This window comes from Fundulus heteroclitus, chromosome 7, assembly GCF_011125445.2.
Source record: "Fundulus heteroclitus isolate FHET01 chromosome 7, MU-UCD_Fhet_4.1, whole genome shotgun sequence".
In the NCBI taxonomy this organism is placed as follows: Eukaryota; Metazoa; Chordata; class Actinopteri; order Cyprinodontiformes; family Fundulidae; genus Fundulus; species Fundulus heteroclitus.
This window is the reverse complement of record NC_046367.1, coordinates 565,139-588,582: the sequence shown is the minus strand read 5'-3', so window position 1 is coordinate 588,582 and position 23,444 is coordinate 565,139. Positions and strand designations below refer to the sequence as shown.

At 43.4% G+C, this 23,444-nt stretch overlaps 1 protein-coding gene across 3 annotated transcripts in view; it reads left to right on the top strand.

Annotated features, from left to right (window-relative positions):
- kalrna (kalirin RhoGEF kinase a) overlaps positions 1-23,444 on the top strand; it is a 254,875-nt gene that overhangs the window by 212,647 nt on the left and 18,784 nt on the right. For all 3 annotated transcript variants that reach the window (XM_036138726.1, XM_036138725.1, XM_012878426.3), the window contains 3 exons: positions 34-317; positions 14,548-14,713; positions 21,044-21,106. In XM_036138726.1, the coding sequence (XP_035994619.1) occupies positions 34-317; positions 14,548-14,713; positions 21,044-21,106 (513 nt within the window). The remainder of the gene's footprint in view (positions 1-33; positions 318-14,547; positions 14,714-21,043; positions 21,107-23,444) is intronic.

Sequence of the window (23,444 nt, the reverse complement as noted above, 5' to 3'; positions counted from 1 at the left end):
CCTCCTCTTCTGCCTCCCCTCTCCTCTTTTCAGCACGAAGACAGCGGCTGTAACGGTCTCTTCTCCACCATGCGGGTCACTCAGGACTACTCTGCACTCAAAGAGAACGAGATCTGTGTCAGTAGAGGAGATACGGTCCAAGTCCTGGCTACCAATCAGCAGAATATGTACCTGGTTTTCCGGCCAGCCGACAGCCAATCACCCGAGGCCGAGGGCTGGTTGCCGGGACACGTTCTTGGCCCGTCCACAAAGCCCATAAAAGACTCTTTCTCAACTTCCTCCTTCCCAGCAGCTGTGGCCGATGCCAACAACATCAAGTAAGTCCCCGCACCCCCCCCCCCCCCAACCCCCACCAGCACTTGTTTGGCAGACAGACACCACTGGACTGGATGAGCAGTGTGGAAGCTCCATCTGCCTGGTTTTGTTTGTGTTGTTTTCCTGAGTGGGTTCCTAACTCCTCACTGCCTGTGCCCTCACCTCCTAATCCCTCACCCCATCAACCCTTCTGCTGTTCCCTGTTTGGACAGGACAGAGATTTTCCCAGAGTTACTGCTCTGTGGAGAGCTAAGTCCCCCCTCCCCTCTAACTGCTGCAGGGATGCTCGTTGAGAAGTCCACTCATTGTGTCCTGAGAGATAAACTAAAACACAGAAGTAGACCGGATAGAAAATGTAGCTGACTCTGACCCAAGAGTCCGTGTGGAGCTAAAACCGGACTTTTTTTCAGTTCTAACAACCTGCTACTTTTGTACTTTTTGTTTTTACTGTTTTTTTGTTGTTGTTTTGTTTTTTAGTTTTTTGACAGAATAAAACTCACCTGGGCCCTTCAGGTGGATTCTGTTCTCCGTAGAGGAGAAGATTTATTTTGTTGTCTGTGGCAATCTGTACACATTTGTTGATTCTTGTTCTTGTTTTTCTTTCTGGTTAATTATTTTATTTCTTAGACAAAGATGGATTTTGTTCCTGCTTTGTGTTGATTTTGTTCAATGTACAGAGTTCACTTTGTTATATCTGACTAAGGCTCTAGAACATTCCTGTTAAAAAGATGCCATTTGCACTATTTATGAACATAAAAAAATCTGAATGAAGTCAGGCTGTGCAATATGTTTGAATCGGCAGCAGCGCTCAGCTCTGTTCTGTCCGTAGGCTAAGGATTTTAGATGTTTTTTAAAAATGTAAAATAAACCTTTTGGATATGCGCATGAGTTAGTGCAGCAGCGTGAAGGTGAACATGTGTTCTGGTTTAGAATGAAGATGGTATGTAGTTTTTAATATTTGTAAATAAATTACAAGAGCAAACAGAATATCTGCCTGCATTTCTGAACACGGCAAAAATATCTAATTTGTAAATATGAGAGAAAAATGTCTCATGTTTGAAAGAAGCTGCAAGAGATGAAACTAAGTAGGTCAAGCATGGTTCTACTGCTTGTAACGTTCTTGTCTTTGAACACCAACGTTCCTGGGTGGCTGCTGGCCATTTACCTCAGTGCCATTTCATACCTTTCTAGACTAGGTCTGTCTGTAGCCAGCTTATTCAGATTCTGAGTAGAGCAACCTGTTATGGGATGTTTGCTGCCGACCATGAATCAGTTCAAACATGCCAGGGGAACATTTGCTTAACCTGACTCTAGCCAGATGTATGTCGCTCCGCCTAGCTCCACTCATCCATCTGGGACTGATCCATAGGAATTGCCTTTACTGAAGGCTGGGCCTTACCAAAAATCCTTGCATGTGATTGGATAAGCCACTTGTCTGTCATCTTTATTGACGTGCTATTTCAACCACTCACACCGAAGCTAACCCGTGACGCTGATGAGAGCAACGCAGGAAAAAAAAAAACTTGTTTTTTTATGTGTTTGCGGCTCTAGTGGCGTTTTATTGACAGTGAGCTGACAAGAAGAGGGGGGAAGACAGGCGGCAAAGCGCCGCGGGTCGGAGTCGATCCCGGGCCGACCGCATTGAGGACTAAAGGCCTCCTAATATGGTTCATGCTAACCGCTAACCGCTCCGGGGCGCGTCCACGTCCACCGTGGACGCGCCCGGAAAACAAAACTTGCCAAATCCGGTCGGGAGAAGGGCGAAAACATGGTTTCCACCAACAAAAGCCTTCAGAGGCGTTCTCTGATGTTCTTTTAATGAAACAATATCAGATAGATTGGACAACACGGAAGAAATAGCAGCATCAATGCTAACGCTTGCTTCCTCGACGAGCCGCCATTGCTGTCTAAATCAAATCAGTCTCACGGTCACTTCTCCACTACGTCACATCTATGAAACTCCAGCCCTGCGTCCTGATTGGCTGGACAATAAAATGGGTTGGAGAAATCACTCTCTATGGGAGATGTCCCAGATTGATGTGAGTGAAGCTAGGCAGAGCTAAGCGGAGCGATATCAATCTGGCTAGGGTCAGGTTAACATTTGCTATGACAAGCAAAGATTTACAGTAAATATCAATATTCTACTAAGTGTTCTGTAGGCAAATACAGTTGCATGACCCCAATAAATAACATTTGCCTACAGGAGATCACTTGGTTTGGTTTGATCAGGGGTCAAAAAAAGTTAAACTGGATGAATATAGATAAGAACCAAAATAAAAGGAAATTGGATAGAAGCAAAGTTTTCATATGATTATACATGAGCTTTGTGTATATATATATATATATATATATATATATATATATATATATATATATATATAAACTTTGTTCCCATTAATTATAGAAATACTTTGAATAAGCTGAATGATAAACTGATTAAGAATATCAATACTAAATGGTTTTATAGGTATGAAGTGCATGGTTATGACTTGACCTGGAGCCAGCCTGGATTTATTTAGAGAGATAAGTGTAAAGTGTGATTGTCTGCACTTTTGACTTTTTTTCTTTTCTTTTTCTAGTGCGTTTTTGGTTCAGTTTGTCTTTGAGTTGTTACTAACCTCCACGGTTTGAAACTCCATACAAGAAGCAACCCTTAGACTTCAGCAGGAAAAACTCAAAAACAGAAGCAAGGTCTTGTCTGAATGCAGTCAGACTGTCTAGCCAAGCAAGCGTTACAATCTGAATCCTTAAACAACAGAGAACAATTTTAGTAAGACAATAATTAAAATGTGTAATTTAAAAAAAAAAGTGTTGATTGCAGCATTTTGTTTCAACGCTTCACTTTTCCACTTTAGAGACTCAGGGATTCATTTTAATGCAGTCTAATTAAATTAATTTATATTTAGTTATAAAGAAACCAAATCAGGTCAAATTTGATTAAAATATATAATTATTTCAACCCTTATTTGAACAGATTTGAATTGCGTTCAATCTGTAGTCAGATTGAACGTAATTACAGACTCCATCCTAATTAGAAGCAGTGGTGGGAACAGTTGCTCTATACCACAAACGGATAACTGTGGAACTAACTTTCCATTCATCACATCGTTCCTGCTAAGTTTAGAAACCATTTACGGACTGCTTAGCGTATACTATAAGGGGTTTTGAGTTCTGTAAGTACTATAATGTTCTCAAAATATGAATCTGCCATTTAGGTCACTGTCCTAGCTCTGTCTGCAGATCCACGCAGACTTCTACAGCAGCAGCAGTCAAGCCTCCACAGTAAAGGGATTACTAGCTGTCCTCTTTTCTTCTTACCTTCTTCTTATGATGTCTTAATATTGTCGGCTCCCGTTGCTGAACAACGCAAAGATGCCAGCATCCTCTGCTCTGTCACATCTTCTTCCTTTATACATGCATGCAGGTCACTTTGGGGTCTTGAATGATTCTGACAGAAGTGTGATGGTGGTCACATTTAATCAGCAGTGTAACTGAGCTTTCTGGGTTTGTTACCACACCAGGTGGAAGGAGACTGGACCGGGAGCTGGGCTTTTGGGTCGCTGCATGGCTCAGCGGGACTCACAGCAGTGATGATGTGTTTTTTAAGGAAAATTAGTTTGTGAAACTAACATTTTGATTAGCTGTGCCCACCACTGATTGTATACTGTAGTGCCATCAACATCAGCTGATCATGTCATGCAAATTGATAAAAATGTCCTTATCTAAGGAGGTGCCCACCTGATTTCACTGAGTCAAGAATTTTGCAGCACCTCTCATCTTGAGCAAGCATGTTGAGAGGAATGACTCTAACTGGAGGAAAGCTGCAACAGAACCAGGCTCAGTATGAGCAACAATCTGCCGCTCCCAACGTGGGGAAATGGGAGGTCAAAAATCAGAGCTTCCTCCATCGGGACAGAAACTCAGGTGTCAGGTAAAAACAAAGATTGCAGGTTTTTGAAGAACAGATGTGTTGATGGCTTTAGAAGGGGCATCTGGGTTTCAAGAACAGTTTTGTTTATTTTGTACAAGTTTCTGATTGAAAAAAGATGACTTAAATGTACACTTTTTGGGAAGTTGGCATAAAAGTAAGTCCACACCAAAATATTTTGTTTTTTATGATGATCTATAAAGATTTAATTTATGAAAAGGTTGGGTTAGAAGTTCTACTTGGTGGTACCTGTAGACTGGCAGACCCTTTTGGCCTTATTGTGTCTAAAATTTGGCTGGCTGTACATCAGAGATCAAATTCCAGCTGTTTAGGACTTGGCTTAGGCCACCGTTCTAAATTAGGACCACCTCTTCTTTATTTTTTTAATCAGTCTCTATGATGTCTAAATAAACTGAATTGTCTCTACAGATGTGAGAAAATAATGATTTCTTCTGTTTTTACTCTTATCATAAATCTAAAAATCACACAAAGATAACCAGAAGAAATACAAAATGCTATTTAATGTCTTATTTGCAGAATTGTTTTAACTCTGGCACATTTTTGGGTTTAAGAACCTCAGTAGCCTGTACAAGATGGTGCCACATCATTATATGCAGTTTAAATCAGATGTTTTTCTGTTTTAACTCTGTTACGATTATAAAAAATCTTTTGTTGCCAAAAAAATGTTCTTTAAATTTGGAAGTTTAGGAACACTGAGATCACTGTTACTTTTGATAATTTGGGAAAGCCCAGATGATGATGGACGGGCTGAATGAACGTCTGTAAGGTACATAAGACTGAGGTTTATCTGTGGATATATTCTCCGTTTTCCTGCTCAGCATCATGGAAGACCTAAAGAAATTCAACAAAATGTCAGTTTTGGATTTCCACAAGTTGGGGTCATCCTTGGTTAAAACTTCCCGGTGCCTAAAGGTGCCAGGTTCAGCTGTTCAAAAACACCAGATGATCGTACTGTTCAGGAGGACACAGGTTCTGTGTCTCACAGATGAATGTGTTTTGGTGAAAAATGTGAGAATCATTTCCAGAAAAAAAGCAAAAAACCTTGTGGAGATGCTGAGAGAACATAGCCCTGTCCTCAACAATGAAATAACTGACGGGGGCTGAAATGGCAATCAAATAACTGCATTTATAAACAACCACTTTCATTTTAGGACCCATGCCCTGTAGTCTGATTAAATAAAAACTACTGTTTGACGATAATCGTTACGTTTGGAGGAAAAAGTGGAAGGTAAGGGCGTGGCCGCATAATGTGGTGAGGGTTTGTTTCACATAACTGGTATCTTGAGGGAATAAAATTGTTTAAATATTGAAGAAACATCTCAAGACATCATCCAGTAAATTAAAACTTGGACAAAAATGAGCCTTCCAAAGAGAAAATGACCCGAAGCATGCTGCCAAATTATTTCCAAAGTGGTTTGTGGATGACAAAGTTAATGTTTTGGAGAGGTCATCACAAAGTTCTGATCTTGGTCATACTGAAGTGTTTTGAGTGGGGCTGAAAAGGTGTGTGTGAGCATGGCAGCATACAAAGCTGACCCAGTTACACCAGTTCTATCTGGAGGATTAGGCCACAATTCCAGCAAAACATTGTCAGTAACATGTAGAAGGGTAAAAAAAGAACATCTGGCCCAAAGTCACGCATAGATTGTTTCAAAAAGCCTCTAACTTACAAAGAGAATGACGCCAATACTTGAGTTTTCAAAAACATAAGCGCACTGAATAAACCACAAGATTTCTGGAGCAACAAATGGCCATAATGCCCAATACGACGCTTCATACCAACTGTCAAGCACGGTAGGAAAGGGGACTAATAATTTTGACTTGTTTTCCAGTCACTCCACCCACTGCCTCAACCAAGAACTCCTCTATGTACAAAGCTGTTCTAGATTCAGGCCTTCATGCTGCTGAGGCTTGGCATCAAATGAACAACGGACAACGTATTCACAAAGAATCCTACAAGTAGCTCTTAGTGACATCATTATAGGGAAAACCTTAGAATTTACCTGAATAAGTTATTCACAAAGTATCTTAGTCCTTAATAGATCTCCTAAAGTGAAAAACTGTTAGTAGTGAGGAGTGTCTGAAGCAGGAAGATGGTGAAAACACAGAGTTCATTGGCTGAACCACCACCTATACAGTGGAGGAAATGAGCACATAAACTTCTTAACATATAATTATTAACATAAATTCAATTATTGTCCCACAAAAGAAAAATTCAGGTGTGACATTGTGAAGACACAGTTATACACAATAATTAGTAAAAGAAAAAGAACAAGCTAGTCTGACCTAAAGTTAGTTCTAATAAAGCAACAAGAACAAAATTAATGCCGGTGTATATATTGCACAATTATTTATGATATGACATACTCAGGTAAAGAAAAATCAAGTTTAACAGTGGAAAAAAAAAACTCCAGCCTATTTACAGAACTTGAGATAGTATAATATGCACATCTTGAAGTAGCTAAGGCATGCGCAAGCTTACCTTAGTATGGGGGGGACAGTGTGAATGTCCCCACATTCATTCACGATAACCAGACTTTCCAGTCTGCTGCGCAAAGGCAGAGAAAAAGATTTAACTACAGCAATGTGCTTTAAAGTCCTTCTCTTCGCACAATGATCCCGGAACCAATTGACCTTTCCACACTCCTCTACATTGTCAAATTGTGATTATTTTTTTTTTTGCTCTCGGATTAGGGTGGTCTTATTGCCTAGCAACCGTCGGAGTCAATAGAATGACAGCGTGGAAGTGGGAGGTAAAACCTTGGTTGGGGTGCTCGTGTTTCCTTCTCCTGAGTGTGTCTGTGTGGGTACATCCCTGACACAGGTCTCACAGAGCATAACCTGGAAGTAGTTTTTCCATACATCCGTTGCACGTTACAACTTCATGTAACATGCAACTTCAATAGGCCTTTTCTGCGATATGAAGCGGACCCCTGGGAGCCTTTGGCAACCTGCATCCAACGTCTCCACTCTTTCAGAGCTGTCTGCAAAAAAACATGAAAAATGGAAAATAATAGAGATCCCACTCTGTTAAACAGTTAGGTTTACATGGAATGCCGTCTTAGGAAAATGTGTATTTTTATATGTAAATGTGCTCTGTTTGATTATTAATACTTCATTAAAATATTTTACTTACAGAACTGTTGTGAAACTGTTTATAATTACTGTAATGCTTACATTAACTTAAAATGTCATAGTTATTCATCATAACCTACTAAATTCTTTATACTCACTTTCAGCCCCCACATCCAGATAACAGGCACTGGTAAATCCAAGAGTGCCAGTGCCGGATTAAGGCTCTGGTTAGTGAGGAAAGGCCTGTCTAAATCTAAATCAGTGGCCAGCTTCTGCTCTCCGGACATAGAGCTTTTGACTGTTAACTGCAGACCTTTCTACCTGCCTAGAGAGTTTACTGTTGTTAGCATCAATTCAATTAAATTTTATTTATATAGCGCCAATTCATGAAACATGTCAAGGCACTTTACAAAGTCAAGTTCAATCATATTACACAGATTGGTCAAAAATTTTCCTATATAAGGGAACCAGTTGATTGCATCAAAGTCCCGACAAGCAGCATTCACTCCTGAAGAAGCGTAGAGCCACAGGAAGAGTCATCTGCATTGTACATGGCTTTGCTGCAATCCCTCATACTGAGCAAGCATGAAGCGACAGTGGGAAGAAAAAACACCCATTAACGGGAAGGAAAACCTCTGGCAGAACCGGGCTCAGTATGAACGGTCATCTGCCTCGACCGACTGGGGTTACAGAAGACAGAGCAGAGACACAACAAGAGAAACAAAAAAGCACAGAAGCACACATTGATCTAGTAATCTGTTCTACATTAGATGGTAGATGGTCTGCCTCGACCGACTGGGGTTACAGAAGACAGAGCAGAGACAAAAAAGCACAGAAGCTCACATTGATCCAGTAATCTGTTCACAGCTGTTTATGTGCCTCCCAGCGTTAATACAATAGACGCTATGAGTGTTCTCTATCGGACTATTTCCGAGCTGCCCATTTCTACCAACACGTGGATTTTGCTACTCGGGGAGACAACACTCTAGATTTAGTTTACACAAATATAAAAGACGCATTCAGAGCACCCCTCTCCCCCCCCCACCCCGCCCCCACCTGGGCTCTTCAGACCACCTATCTGTAATGCTAATTCCTGCATACAAGCCCCTGCTGATCAGAGCTAAACCTACAGTGAGGCAGGCGAAGGTGTGGACTGAGGGAGTCATGGAGGCACTCCAGGACTGTTTTGACTGGGACATGTTCAAAGCTGCAGCAACATATGACAACAAGATCAAGATTGATGAGTACGCCATGACTGTGTCAGCCTACATCAACAAATGCATTGAGGACGTCAGCACCACAAAAAACATCATCACCCCAGTGAACCAATGACCCTGGATGACTGAGGAGGTCCGTCAAGCGCTAAAAGCGCGAGACTCAGCCTTCAAGTCTGGTGACAAGGAGGCATTGAGGACAGCGAGAACCAACTTGAACCGTGCCATCAGGCTAGCGAAGCGGAACCACAGTCAGAAAATCCAGGAGCTTTTCCATGACGCCAGCAACACCAGGAATATGTGGAAAGGCATACGGGCGATCACTGAATACAACACGCTCTTCCCCCTGGTGGGTGAAGTTGATGGTGACTTACTGAATGGACTAAATAACTTCTTTGGGAGGTTTGAGGCACTAAACAGCACTCCAGCAGTGAAAGCTGTCCCCCATCAGGAAGAGGAGGTGCTTGCCATGACACAGACTTTGAGGAGAGTCAACCCGCAGAAGGCCCCAGGCCCCGACAACATACCTGGGCGGGTGCTCAAGGAGTGTGCAGGTCAGCTGGCTGGTGTTCTCACAGACATTTTTAACACCTCGCTGGACCAAGCCACAGTGCCAGCATGCTTTAAGTCTGCCTCCATCATTCCGGTGCCGAAGAAACCTGAAGTCGCCTGTTTTAATGACTGCTCAACTTTTACTGGTACTAATATCCCACTCTCATCAACAGTTAGTAATCTTGGTGTAAAAATGGACTCCCAACTCACTTTTTGAAGCCCATATAAATCACCTCTGCAAGACCTCTTTCTACCACCTCTGTAACATTTCCAAACTTCTTCCCATTCTCTCCCTCCCAGACGCAAAAAAGCTGGTTCATACCTTTGTCTCCTCCAGACTGGACTATTGCAACGCACTTCTCATTGGGATCCCTAGAAAAAGTCTGCAGAGGCTTCAGTACATTCAAAACTCTGCAGCTAGGTTCCTGATGAGAGTGCAGAAACATGAGCACATTACCCCCATCCTCCATTCACTACACTGACTTCCCATTTCCACCAGGCTTGAGTACAAGGTTTCCCTCCTCACACATCAATGCATCCATGGACATGCCCCTGCCTACCTCAAAGAACTTCTCAACCCACAGAACACAACCCGGTCCCTTCGCTCCACTCACTCAAACCTCCTCCACATTCCCAGAACCAGACTCAGGACAATGAGAGATACGGCATTTTGTGCTGCTGCCCCACATCTGTGGAATGCCCTCCCTTGAGAGCACCTCAATCCAGACTGTTTTAAAAACCATTTCTTTTTACTAAAGCTTTGGTCCCCTTTAGATGTTTATTTTTTTTGCTCTCTCTTCTAAAATTGCTTTTTAAATTTTTTTTATGCTATTTTCTTTTTTACCTGTAGTACTTTGAGATCTTTTGATGGAAAGTGCAGTATAAATTAAATGTATTATTATTATTATTATTATTATTGTTGTTGTTGTTATTATTATTACCGGCCTGTTGCACTGACTCCCATCATGATGAAGTGCTTTGAAAGGCTGGTAAAAGAACACATCGTCTCCAGTCTCCCCCCAACACTCGACCCGTTCCAGTTTGCCTACCGACGGAACCGCTCCACTGAGGACGCCATCTCCTCTGCTCTTCACCTGAGCCTGGCACACCTTGAGGAGAAGAACACGCACGTGTGGATGCTGTTCCTGGACTTCAGTTCAGCGTTCAACACCATCATCCCACAGCACCTGGTGGGAAAACTGGAACATCTGGGCTTCAGCACACCCCTTCAACTGGCTGCTAGACTTCCTCACCAACAGACCTCAGTTGGTCCGGGTCAGACAGAACACCTCTGATGTCATCACCCTCAGCAAGCGCTTTCCTCAGGGCTGTGGCCTGAGCCCCCTGCTGTTCACCCTGATGACTCATGACTGCGTCCCCAGGTTCACCACCAATCACATCGTGAAGTTTGCTGACGACACAACGGTGGTGGGCCTGATCAGAGACGACAACGACCAGGACTACAGAGAGGAGGTGGAGCAGCTGGTGGGCTGGTGCAGAGACAACAGCCTGATCCTGAACGTGGAGAAGACGAAGGAGATCATTGTCGACTTCAGGAAGAACCGACCTCACCACGCTCCACTGCTCATCAACAACTCAGCGGTGGAGGTGGTCAGCAGCACCAAGTTCCTCGGGGTGCACATCACGGACAACCTCACCTGGTCTGTGAACACCACGTCACTGGTGAAGAGGGCACAGAAGCGCTTGTACTTCCTGCCGAGGATGGGGAGAGCCCCCACCATGGACTTTTCTCCCTGCTCTCCTCTGGGAAGAGGTTCCACAGCATCCGCTGCAGGTCCACCAGGTTCTGCATAAGCTTTTTCCCTGCTGCCATCAGACTGTTGAACTCTAAACTGGACTCTGCATCACATTTGCATCTTTATTTGGCAATACCAACGTTGCCAAACTTTTATTATCCATTTAAATAGTACACAAGTCAACGTTTTTTTGCACGGCACGATACTTTTGCATACAAGTGCCTTTTTGCACCATTATTTTTGCACATAAACAATGGTTGAACATTCTCTGCACAGTGTTCTTGCACACTATTTTTCTCCTGCACTGTTACATGGGATCACTACTGCACTTTACATTGTATTGTAATGCTGCCTTATTCCACCTGAAATCCCATTACACTGTCGTAAGCTGTATGCAACAAAATTTTGTTCTGTATGCACTCTGTACATACAAAATTACAATAAAGTTGTTTAAGTCTAAGTCTGTCCAATGGTCCAGTTAGCCCGTCTTAGCTTAGTTTAGCAGCCATACTAGAGCTCTGCTACTCTGAAACTCCAAGAGCAAATTAAATAGGCTCACAGTCTTGATGAACTGGCTCCACAGATTTTATGTCTCCTTTTTCGTCTTTAACAATCCTGGGGGAATATGAAAAATCCATTCTAAAAGCAGGACTTTTTACCATGAAGGCAAGGCCCGGGAAATGTGAAATTGCCCAGGTAAATTTGTATTAAAAATGCATCCAACCTGGGGCTCCCCACAAGCAAGACAAAGCGATCTTTTAAAGCAACATTTGGTAGAAGGAAACATGTGCCTCCCAACTATGGCTGGAACGTTTGCTAGGCAATGACACCACTCTAATCTGACAGAGTGGGGAAAAAATGCACTAACAAGGAAGACAGGTTGGCAAGCGCATTTCTGACCAGTGCAGAGGACGTTTGCGCACAAGGAGATGGAGGCAAATGGGAGGAGAAAATATCTGTGCAAGAAGCAATAAATCTAAGCACAAGGGTCGGAGGGTCTAACAAAATGATTTTAAGGATGAGGTGAACAAAAGAAATGAGATTTAGTTAAATTTAAATGAAACAAGTGAAATTTAATTATTTTTTTAAATAGTTTTGTAAAGAACTAAAGGTCGCTTTTTAGATGGAGTATGGTAAAACATCACATACCACCTCTCCGTCTTGTTCTCTAGTCTGTTGTTTACATAGTTGGGCCGGCCGTGAATGCACATACGTGGACATACACACGTGAACAGCTGCCACTCAGGGCTAACCCACTCCCTGCCCATAAAATGCCATCACCAGGCACAAAATGGTGGAGAACACACCCATTGATCAAACTGTTCTCTTGCTAACAGCATTATAGTTTATGAGTTACTTCTTCACTAGACATGTTCCTCTGAAAGGTGATGCTGTTCTGCTGTGTATTTATCCTTTGCACATATGGGTGAGAATGGGAAATGGGTGCCGAGTGCTGGAACAAGGTAAAGACAGGCATGGCTTGATACCCATCCTGTTTTGGTCTACAGACAGTGCTCAATAGATCAATTTCCACCTAGTAATGAAAAATCATCTATTGTTCTTTTAAAGCCATCCATCCATTTTCCAACGCGCTTATCCCTTGTGGGGTTGCAAGGGGTGCTGGTGCCTATCTACAGCTGTCAATGGGCGCGAGGCAGGGTACAGCCTGGACAGGTCGCCAGTCTATCGCAGGGCAACACAGAGGCAAACAACCATTCTCGAACACACTCACACCTAAGGAGAATTTAGAGAGGCCAGTTAACCTAACAGTCATGTTTTTGGACTGTGGAGGAAGCCGGAGTACCCGGAGAGAGCCCACCAATGCAGAAAGACCAAGGGCAAGGATAGGACTTGAACCCAGGACCTTCTTGCTGCAAGGCAACAGCGCTACCCACTGTGCAGCTCTTTTAAAGCTAAGTGATTTTTTGAGTGGCACTCCCCCTACAGGACATTTTGAAAATAGTACTGTTGTAAATACTCGCTCCCCTCCGCATGCCCCCCACAGCTAGAGCGCACTGTCACTCTCAAAGCATCTAGAGCAGGGGTCACAAACATGGTGCGCGCGGGCACCAAATAGACCCGGAGGAATACATGTGGCGCCCACGAGCCTGTTCTAAAAACAGCACAACCTTTATTCTGTTTATTCACACTTGCATTTATATACATTTAAAAACAACAATATATATAAGAAAGCATGAACAATTTTTGTCTGTCTTCTAGTTCAAAGGTCAGTACGGGTAGCCCTTCATTTGACACAGCACCAGTGAAGTAGCTCTCAGTTTTAAAAAGGTTGGTGACCCCTGGTCTAGAGAGATGGCGAGAGGGAGAGATGTGTCTATGCAGATGCAAAAGCCCAGCTCACTGTCAGCCCAGCATAAACAGCGCTGGTGAGCCTATTTTTACCTCTTGAGGTTATGTAAGAGATGGAGGGGGACAAGCAGGAGGTGAGAGAGGTGGTGAGAGAGATAGTGAGAGATGTGTGTATGGGGATGGATAGTGGTTGGAGTCCCCGACTGGCTCGCTGTCTGTAGCGCCGGTGGTGGGCTTAGTTTGTTGCCCAAAAAAGAGACTTCACAGTCAAAAGCATGACCAATAAACTGCAACTCAAAACTCACACAACTCATAAAAAACAAGCCAGATGTTGCTTATAATAAGCAAACTTGGTAACACAGCTACTAATGCCATTGGCCGTACATTGGACTGCTGTAAAACTGTCCAATGTCCTCCAACTACGAGGCGGACAGAGCTGCAAGTCCGCCTCGGAGTTGGAGGCATGGAAAGTGTGGTTTTTCGGCCACAGACACCAGCGGGAGATGACAGACCTCTCAGTTGTCTCATAATCACTTAGATTACCGCCACAGAGACTTATAAAATGATAATTAAGGTGAAAAATATTACTTAGTGGGGCTTTAAATATATGTGAAATAAAAAAATTATTATTGTTTTTGAATGACTGCAAAAGGTAAGTTGCAAGACGTTTCTTATAATAAATAATGGACCAGTGTTCTGTCACAAATACCTTTTGGTGACTGGTCCAACATGAAGGAAAAGGAAACAATAATGTTCTCATGTCTAGATTACACACCCAGATTTTCCACTGTGTTTGCTGATTCTGAATTTATTTATTTTAAGAAAGTGTAGTTGCTCTAATGACACTCTCTGTCCAGATCCTGTTCTCTCTGTGCAGTGAAAACACTGTGGCTCTGCCCTCTGTGCCTGCAGCTCCATGCTGGGAACAACACCGACAGGACCTGTCAATACAAAGATTTATACAATGCAGTCAGTTCTGTCTACATTGCAGAACAGAAAAAAAACATTTGGGGGAATAAATTTGGGCACAAAATAAGTTTAATTGAATCGTGATAAAATGGTTTTGCTTATGTATGTAAGATACTTAGTTTTTTTGTTTGTGTCTTCTTTTGCCTATATAATGTGCTACAACCCCCTTGTGGCCAAAAATCTCTTGTAATATTATGAAACCTTAAAGTTAGAACTTTTCAAGGTAATTATTTGTATCCACAGCAAGAGAAAGCTTTTAGCGTCATAATTTTTCACCTTTTCACCTTGATTGTTCTGACCTGACAGCTGTTGCTGCACCCCCCCCCCCCCCAGAAAGGCTGAGCTTAACACTGTTAAGCCACTATATGATTGGCTGCTTGATGTTTGTCCTTCCTGCACTGCACAGGAAGTCTTTGTCATGGAACACGTTGCGTGCCAGGAAGCGTGCTGAAGCCAGGGATGGGTCCTTTCTGGGGTTCAGGAGTCACGAGAACAGCCTCCTACGGAAACCCAAAGATGGCACAGTCTCCCCTCTCCCACTAGCCCTGCCAAGCCCCAGCCAAAAGGCAAAAGTGAGTATGGCTGGCCATTGGTTCTCCTTGCTGATGTCAGGTGTCTGTGCTGAAACTCCCTCAATCCAGCTCTACTTTGTTTGTCTTCTCTTTCCATAAAACCACAGCATCTGTAGAACAAATCTAAAATCTGTCTATGATGACATGTCTAAAGCCTTGTCTATGCAGAGACAAACATGGTAGATTTTCATAAATTATTAAGAAAATATGTGTCCACACAAAGAGGCTGTAGTAGGTACTCCAGCCCATTGGTGGCGCTGTGACACTGCCAAATAAATATATGTTAAAAAAACACCGGGCAGGTGCAGACCACTGATCTCTATTTTTTCACTGGATTGCTGATTCGCCGTTGGTAGTACACGTCACTGTGAAGGCACCAGCCACCATATTGGTACTCCAGGTAACTAGGGAATACGTGCGCTACAGCATCCAACAACGATGATTTTCTCATGTTCAGGGGGGACTTTAGACTTTTAAAATGTCAAATGCTATATACTTTTGTTATGTACTAATACTATCAAGTACTGAGAAAGTTGTGCTGAAATACTTTGCATGTTATATATATATATATATATATATATATATATATATATATATATATATATATATATATATACATTGTCATGGTTTTTAGGTGTTTGGCCCACATGCAGACACAGACGGAAACAGGAACAGTTTTAAGGTGTTTATTTTTAGGCTCAATAAAGGAAGCACTTGCAGTATATATCAGGCGAGGTCCGAACGTCAGAGCTGGGACAACTTTTGGATGGGAAGACCTGTCTGGGGAGGATGAGTGAAAAGGGACTCTGTGACTGTAACTCTCTGATTGAAGATTGTGGCTGAGTGACAGGAGGGCTGACAGATGTCATACAGGCAGAGGGACCCGAACAGCACCACTACGGCGGCAGGCAGGAGGAGCAACTGGAAGAACCAGAGTGTGTCAGACGAACCAGGTGAGGAAGAGGAAGTGGACGAACGAGAGGTCCAAAAGGCATCCAGGTGAGCCAAATCAGTGATAGCAGAACCCGGGACCCAAGGCAGTCCGAGGTACTGATGGCCTTTATCTCGCCTACGGGAGTCCATGATCCTGAGGACACGGCGGTGCAGACCGTCCTGGGTGGGTGTAGGGGATTCGGCCGGAGGGCAAAACGTGGAACGTAGGGTGGACACGAGAATGTGGTGGCAGGTGAAGACGGACGGATGTGGGACTGATGGCCTTCTCCATCTCATATGGACCAGTGATGCGGGGGGCAAGTTTCTTGACAGATGGGTTAGTGAGGACGTGTCTGGAGGATGACCAAACCTTCTGACCGGGGCAGTACTGGGGGGCTGGAGCTCGGTGCTGGTCAGCAAACCTCTTGTTCTGCTCTCCAGTGTGTGTGAGTGTGGCGATAGTTGATTTCCATGTGTCCTGGCAACGTGTGATGTATTGGTTAACTGAGGAGACAGGTATATGGAGTTCATCTGCGGGCAAGAGAGGTGGTTGGTAACCTAGGGCTATTTCAAAGGGAAAGTGTCCGGTGGCAGATGAAACATGTGAGTTCAGAGCATACTCAACCCAGGGCAAAAACCTGTTCCAGTCGGAGGGGGATGAAGAAGTGAGGCACCAGAGGGTGGTTTCGAGATGCTGATTCATAGTCTGGGGATGGTAACCGAAGGTGAGGGTGTAACGGGCACCGAGAGCGGAACAAAAGTGCCGCCACACCTGTGAGATGAACTGGGGGCCCCGGTCAGATAGTATGTCAACAGGAATGCCATGGAGTGTAAAAACGTGCTTGACGAGGAATTGGGCGGTTTGTAGAGCGTTGGGCAGCTTTCGGATGGGGATGAGGTGACAACAGTCAGAACCGGTCAACAACAGTCAGAATGGTGGTTATTCCTTGCGATGAGGGAAGTCCTGTAATGAAGTCCAAAGCGAGACCAAGGGCGTTTGGGAATGGGTAATGGGTTAAGGAGACCAGAAGGAGGTTGGTAAGATGGCTTATTTTGAGCACAAATGGGACATGCACGAACAAAATCCCAGACGTATTTACACCAAGACGGCCGCCAGAAACGACGGGACACTTGGGACTGGGTTCTATATATTCCAGGATAGGCTGAGAATTTCGAATCATGACACCAACGCAAAACTTCAGGACGGACGGACTGAGGGACATACATAAATCCCGCGGGACCAGTGCCTGGATGCGCATCCAACTGCAGGGCTTGGTTTATTCAGTCCTCCAGGTCCCACCGGAGGGCTCCAAAGGTACAAGTAGAATGTAGAATGGGAGCTGGTTCTCTCATGTTCTTGAGGAGCAAACTGTCTGGAGAGGGCATCTGGTTTGACATTTCTGGAGCCGGGACCCTAGGTTATAGAGAGGTTGAATCGTGAGAAAAAGAGAGACAAGCAGGCTTGTCGGGGGTTCAGACGTTGGGCAGACTGCAGGTAGGCGAGGTTCTTGTGATCAGTCCAAATAATAATGGGCTGTTCGGAACCCTCCAGCCAGTGTCACCACTCCTTTAATGCTAATTTAATAGCTAGCAACTCACGATTTCCCACATTGTAGTTACTGGAGACAGCCGATGAGAGAAAAAGGCACAGGGGTAAAGTTTATGATCAGAGTCTGAATGTTGTGACAAAACAGCCCCAACTCCCATATCGGATGCGTCGATTTCTAATGTAAACTCTTTAGCGGAGTCAGGATGTATTAGTATGGGAGTTTGCGAGAATCTGGTCTTAAGTTCAGAAAAAGAGGCTTCCGCCTCTGGGCTCCAAATAAACTGAACCTTAGGGGAGGTCGGAAAATGCAGAGGGAACGTGATCTGGCTGTAGTTTTTGACAAAACGTCTGTAGAAGTTAGCAAATCCTAAGAATCGCTGTAACTGTTTTCTAGAGTCAGGAGTCGGCCACTCCACTACAGCTTTGATATTCTCAGGATCAGATCTAACCTGTACTCCTTCTAGAATCAGGCCGAGGAATGAGATAGATGTCTTGTGAAATTCACTCTTTTCAGCCTTGACAAAAAGGCGGTTCTCGAGCAGGCGTTGGAGGACTAAGCGGAGATGTTGGCGGTGCTGGACGGGATTACTGGAATAAATCAAAATATCATCTAAGTAAACAAAAACAAAGACGTTCAGAAAGTCCCGTAGGACATCATTCACTAAGGCCTGAAACACGGAGGGGCGTTACACAGACCAAATGGCATGACCAGATACTTGAAATGACCAAGGGGAGTTTTGAAAGCCGTCTTCCACTCATCCTCCTGGCGGATACGGACCAAGTGGTAAGCATTACGCAGGTCAAGTTTGGAAAACATGACCGCATTCTGGACTGGTTCGAGGGCAGAAGATAACAGGGGAAGCGGGTATTTATTTTTAACAGTGATCTGATTTAGCCCACGGTAGTCGATACATGGGCAGAGGGATCCATCTTTCTTCCCTACGAAGAAAAAAACAGCGCCCAAAGGAGAGGAGGACGGGTGGATTAGCCCAGCCGCCAGAGACTCTCTGATGTATTTCTCAAGCGCCTGACATTCCGAACACAAGGAGACTTGGGGGACGAAACTCTGCAACAGTCCGCTGCTACCCCACTACAGGCGACGGACTCGATCTCTTGGTTGAACCGGACAAGAACTAACAAAATGACCTGCGGTCCCGCAATAGAGACACTGATTCTCCGAAAAACGTTGTTGACGTTCCTCTCGGGGGAGATGTACGTGGCCAATTTGCATAGGCTCGGGGGGTGACGGTGGTGTGCACCGGGGAATTAATCCCCGGTGCAGGTGGAATAAATGGTCATATGGGTCTTTCTGACCGCCCCCAGCCTCGGCTGCGTATTCTAGCGTCTAACCGAACCGCCAGGGCAACTAAGCCGTCACAGGTTTCGGGTTACTCAACGCGCGCTAACTCATCTTTTAAGAATTCATCAAAAGCTTGGAAAAAGACAGCTTTTAACGTACGAGCTTCCCAGCTGACCGCGGCAGCATGAGTGCGGAATTCGACATCAAAATCAGAAACTCGGCATCCGCCTTGCTTTAAAGAAAGTAACGCGCGTGACTGCTGCACAGGATCCAATTCGGCCAAAAAAAATTTTTTAAATTCATTAATAAATTCTGCAAAAGTGCAGCCGAAAGATCTGCAGTCGGGAAAGCAAGCCTCAGCCCATCTAAGGGCTCTGCCAGTTAACAACTGCAAAACAAAAGAAATCTTGGTATGATCGGCGGAAAAGGAGCAAGGCGAACGATTAAAAACCAAGGTACATTGAAAAAGGAATCCTCCGCAATCTCCGCTGTCCCCTGAAAACTTCTCAGGGCTTGGCGACGAGCTCTCAGAGACAGGGGAGGACTGTGCGTAAGCTTCAGCTGCTGGATTACTCGAAGGCGGAGCACTAGGAGCTGTAGTGACAGGTTGACTAGACGCGGAAGTGAGAGCGGCCATCAGCTGGCTCAGGTGAGCAGTAACAAACTGCAATTGTTCTTGCGCCAAATTTATAGCTAAGCCGAGAGCCTGCAACTGTTCCTGTTGGGCGGCGATCTGCCGGCCGAATGTGTCTGCTGGGTCAAGTTGGCCAGAGTGTTCTTCTGTCATGGTTTTTAGGTGTTTGGCCCACATGCAGACACAGACGGAAACAGGAACAGTTTTAAGATGTTAGGCTCAATAAAGGATAAGCACACGCAGTGTATGTCAGGCGAGGTCGGAACGTCAGAGCTGGGACGACGGGAGAAAAAGGGATATATATTAAAGAGGATCGAACCAGGGGAAAATCTCCAGAAGCTGCGCCGCTTACCATTTGGAGGGGAAGACCTGTTCGGGGAGGATGAGTGAAAAGGAACTCTGTGACTGTAACTTTATGATGGAAGATTGTGGCTGAGTGACAGGAGGGCTGACAGATGTCATACAGGCGGAGGGAACCAAACAGCACCACTACGGTGGCAGGTAGGAGGAGCAGCTGGAAGAACCGGAGTGTGTCAGACAAACCAGGTGAATCCAGGGAAGGGTTCTAATGCCCGGCTGGGTATCACCAAGGGAGTATGAGGGGAAGTGCTAGAGTAAAATCTGAGCGGCAGGGATTCGGATGACTGGTCCTCGGAGTACGGAGCCAACACAGGGTAGGAGTAAATCCAAACACGACAAAACACAACAGGGGAACACTCTGGCGTCTTCCAGCTGTCTGTGCACTCCTTTTAAGCCAGAGACGAAGGTTCCTAATGAGCTGCAGGTGCGGGCCACGCCCACCCATCAACTGCAGCCACCTGTCGAGCAGAGTTAGAGAGCACAGATACACAGAACCCTGACATATATATATATATATATATATATATATATATATATATATATATATATATATATATATATATACATATATATGTGTGTGTGTGTGTGTATATAAATAACGTGCAAAATATTTCAGCACATGACTTTCTCAGTACTTGATAGTGTTAGTACATCCACTGATTGTAAAATTACCTGTGAAACGTTTTCACATAGCCAGAAAACTGCCTGTTGTTGCAACCAAATCCTATGGGATTCTGTGAGAGTAGGGAGGAGCAAGATGGCGGCCGGTGACATCAGTTTTTCGGGTCAACCAGCAATCCAGTGAATAAATAGAGATCAGTGGTGAAGACTCATGTTAAGTGAACACAGCACCATACATGTGAAAATCTTACACATAGGCTTTAAAACAAAAGCCCATGCTGCTACAGTTTATTGTGTTTCTACGTTGTTCCTGCTAACAGTGGACACTGAACACAACAACAAACCTTAATGATTTTCTGACTTACTGTTTTAGCAAAGCTAAGAATGTCACATAGAAATGTGAATTCCAGTTCTTTCCCAGATTTGAGTTGTGACTTCTGAGGCCTTCTTCACCTCCCCCCTGGTGAGGAAGGCCCTACGATGTCTCTTTTTTTCCCCCTCAGGAAACTGAAATGAACTGCATTTTCAACACAGCTGCCCATAAACCTTATTGCACAACATTGCTAAAATTTAGAAATATACTCCACATGTAAAAAAAGAAAAAATCTCTTTAAAATATGTAATTGATGTAAGAATAAACAGCAGCAGGATCAGAAATACTTTAGGATAAAAGAAACATTACTAGTGACTATCCTCTAGTGTACATACAAGGGGTGTTTCCATGACAATAAAAACAAATTACATCATGTTTCTGATCAAATCTGAACATTTTTAAATTTTTAATAATCTTTAAATGACATCTTTGCCAGTCTTTCTTCTCCAGTGATCTCCTGTTAACCTTCATCTGTCTGGGCTTTTCTCTTTTTACCCACTCAAACTTCTCTTTTACTTTTCTCCCTGTTATTTTTGTCCTCTTTTTCTGCCATCCAACAGGATCTGCACACATCAGATGAGTCAGAAAGTGAGGAAGACCTTGACCCAAAGACAGGCATGGAGGTAATATCAGTGTTAAATGAGATGCAGCGCTGTGAAAATGTATGTTGCCCCTTCTGTTTTTGTCTTGTTCAAATGTTTTGGATCATCAAACTATTTTATTTTTAAAGAATACATATGCATTTCCCTAGTGATTATTTTATCTATTAAGAGAAAAGGGTATCCAAACCAACCTGATTTTAGGTTAACAAAATATTCCCATCACAATAAATCATTAAGTGTGAATAACCACAGACAGGTAGAATCAAGAAATCCACTAAATAGAAACTCGCTGACAACATGAAGAAGGGTGAAAGACCTCAAAAAGTACTTTTGGAAATATTCTGGGGACTTATGAGCACAAGTAGAATTCTTTGAAAGGTGTACATCCCATAAAATGTGGTTTATAACTAAAACTGAATTTCAGAAAAGAAACTTTTATTTACTTTTCAACATGGTGACAGTTGTGTGATGGGCCTACTTCGAGAACTGGAAGAAGAATGTCTGACAATCTGCTGGTGATATTTATTTTAAGCGCAACTTGTATTTATTCAGCTATCTGTCTGGTATTAACATCTGTTTGACTATCCTAATCATTTAAGTGGCACAATTAAAGCAAAAACTGAATGTAAAATACTTTTGCACTGCATATGTATCTTTTTCAGAAGATGACTTAATATGACTATGACACACTTTGGTTGAGACTGCACAGAAGTACAGTACAACAGCTTCACACCTCTTTACAGCCTTATAGTGATCATCTTTATGGATGCAGCATGAACCACTTCTATCCTGCCTCCTGTAGGGTTTGACTGTTTGGATACAAGTTATCTAGATTTTTTTCTTACATGCAAATCTTTTTAACAAATAAATTCTTCAACCTAAAGCTTAAAACTCATAACTGAATGAGATAGGCGCACATTGGACAAACAGATTCTTCTGTTGTGTACTGTTTGGTTATTGTAATGGTGGGCTCTGAGAGATGTACTGTGGAGCAAGAACAGCTCAGCCAGGTTCAGCTTAGTGTCATGATGGTGAATAAACTTTGCCTAATCACCATTGTAACAATTTCTCAAAACCTGTTCTGAAACTGTTTAGGATATGGGGCAAAACTATATTCTCTCAATTTATCATGCATTTTAGGGGTAGTGTATCAGATACTCAGTAAAAAGTTTAAATGTTATACATGCAAAATTTGTTTTATTCTGAGACAAAAATTAAACGAGACAAAAACAGATGAAAATACAACTGCTTTGTGAAATGGATGACAACTTAAGTCAACCAATATAAAACCATGTTTTACAGCCTTTGTGTAGTTTACAGAGGATGTCACATTAAGCCTTTGGAATCTTTGAACGTTTTTCATAGAAAAACAGAATCTTACAAGCAAAACTGGTTCTGTTGGCCCACCCAAACGCACAACAGTCTTTAAGTTATAACACTGGTCCTCTGCTGGATTGATTTATGGAACTTGCTGGGTAAGACATTTAATTGTCTGGGTCCTGCTGGAGTGCTTCCCTCCCTCCAGGTTTCAAACTCTTGAATCCTCAGACAGGGCTGGTAACAATTTCTCTGCACTTTTGGGGATTAATTTCATCTTTAATTCTGACCAGTATCACTGTCCTTTGTGAGGAAGAACATTCCTACACCATGATGCTGCTACCACCATGCTTCATTGTAGGGATAGTGTTGTTAGCAAAACAGGTGTTAAGGTTTTAGCCACACGTCCCTGTGGTCTTCATTGAAAAACTTGTACCTTGGGTTTTTGCTCCATTATTGGTTTTGAAACAAATGTATATGTACTGAGATATACATTTATCTCAGTACATATATTAGTTATTAGTTTCCCTCATCCAAACTGCATTATTAAGAGATTAATAATCAAGCTCCATCATATATCAGAGCTCTGATTACCCCGTATGTTCCTAACAGAGCACTTCGCTCTCAGACTGCAGGTCTGCTGGTGGTTCCTAGAGTCTCTAAAAGTAGAATGGGAGGCAGATCCTTTAGCTATCAGGCTCCTCTCCTGTGGAACCAACTCTCAGTTTTGGTCCGTGAGGCAGACACCCCGTCTACTTTTAAGACCAGGCTTAAAACTTTCCTTTTGGATAAAGCTTATATAGTGGCTTAGGTTATCTCGAGCTATCTTTTTAGTTATGCTGCTAAACGCTTGGAGGGGGGCACAGCCATTTTCATGGGGTTCTTAAGACCACCATTCACCCCCCTTCCGCCGCCATTGGTCCCAGACTCTCACAGGGCAACACATTGACAAACAGTACAGGACAAACAATTATGCACGCACACATTCACGCCTAGGAGCAATTGTGAATCAAGAATCTTTTATTGTCACCACATGTTACCA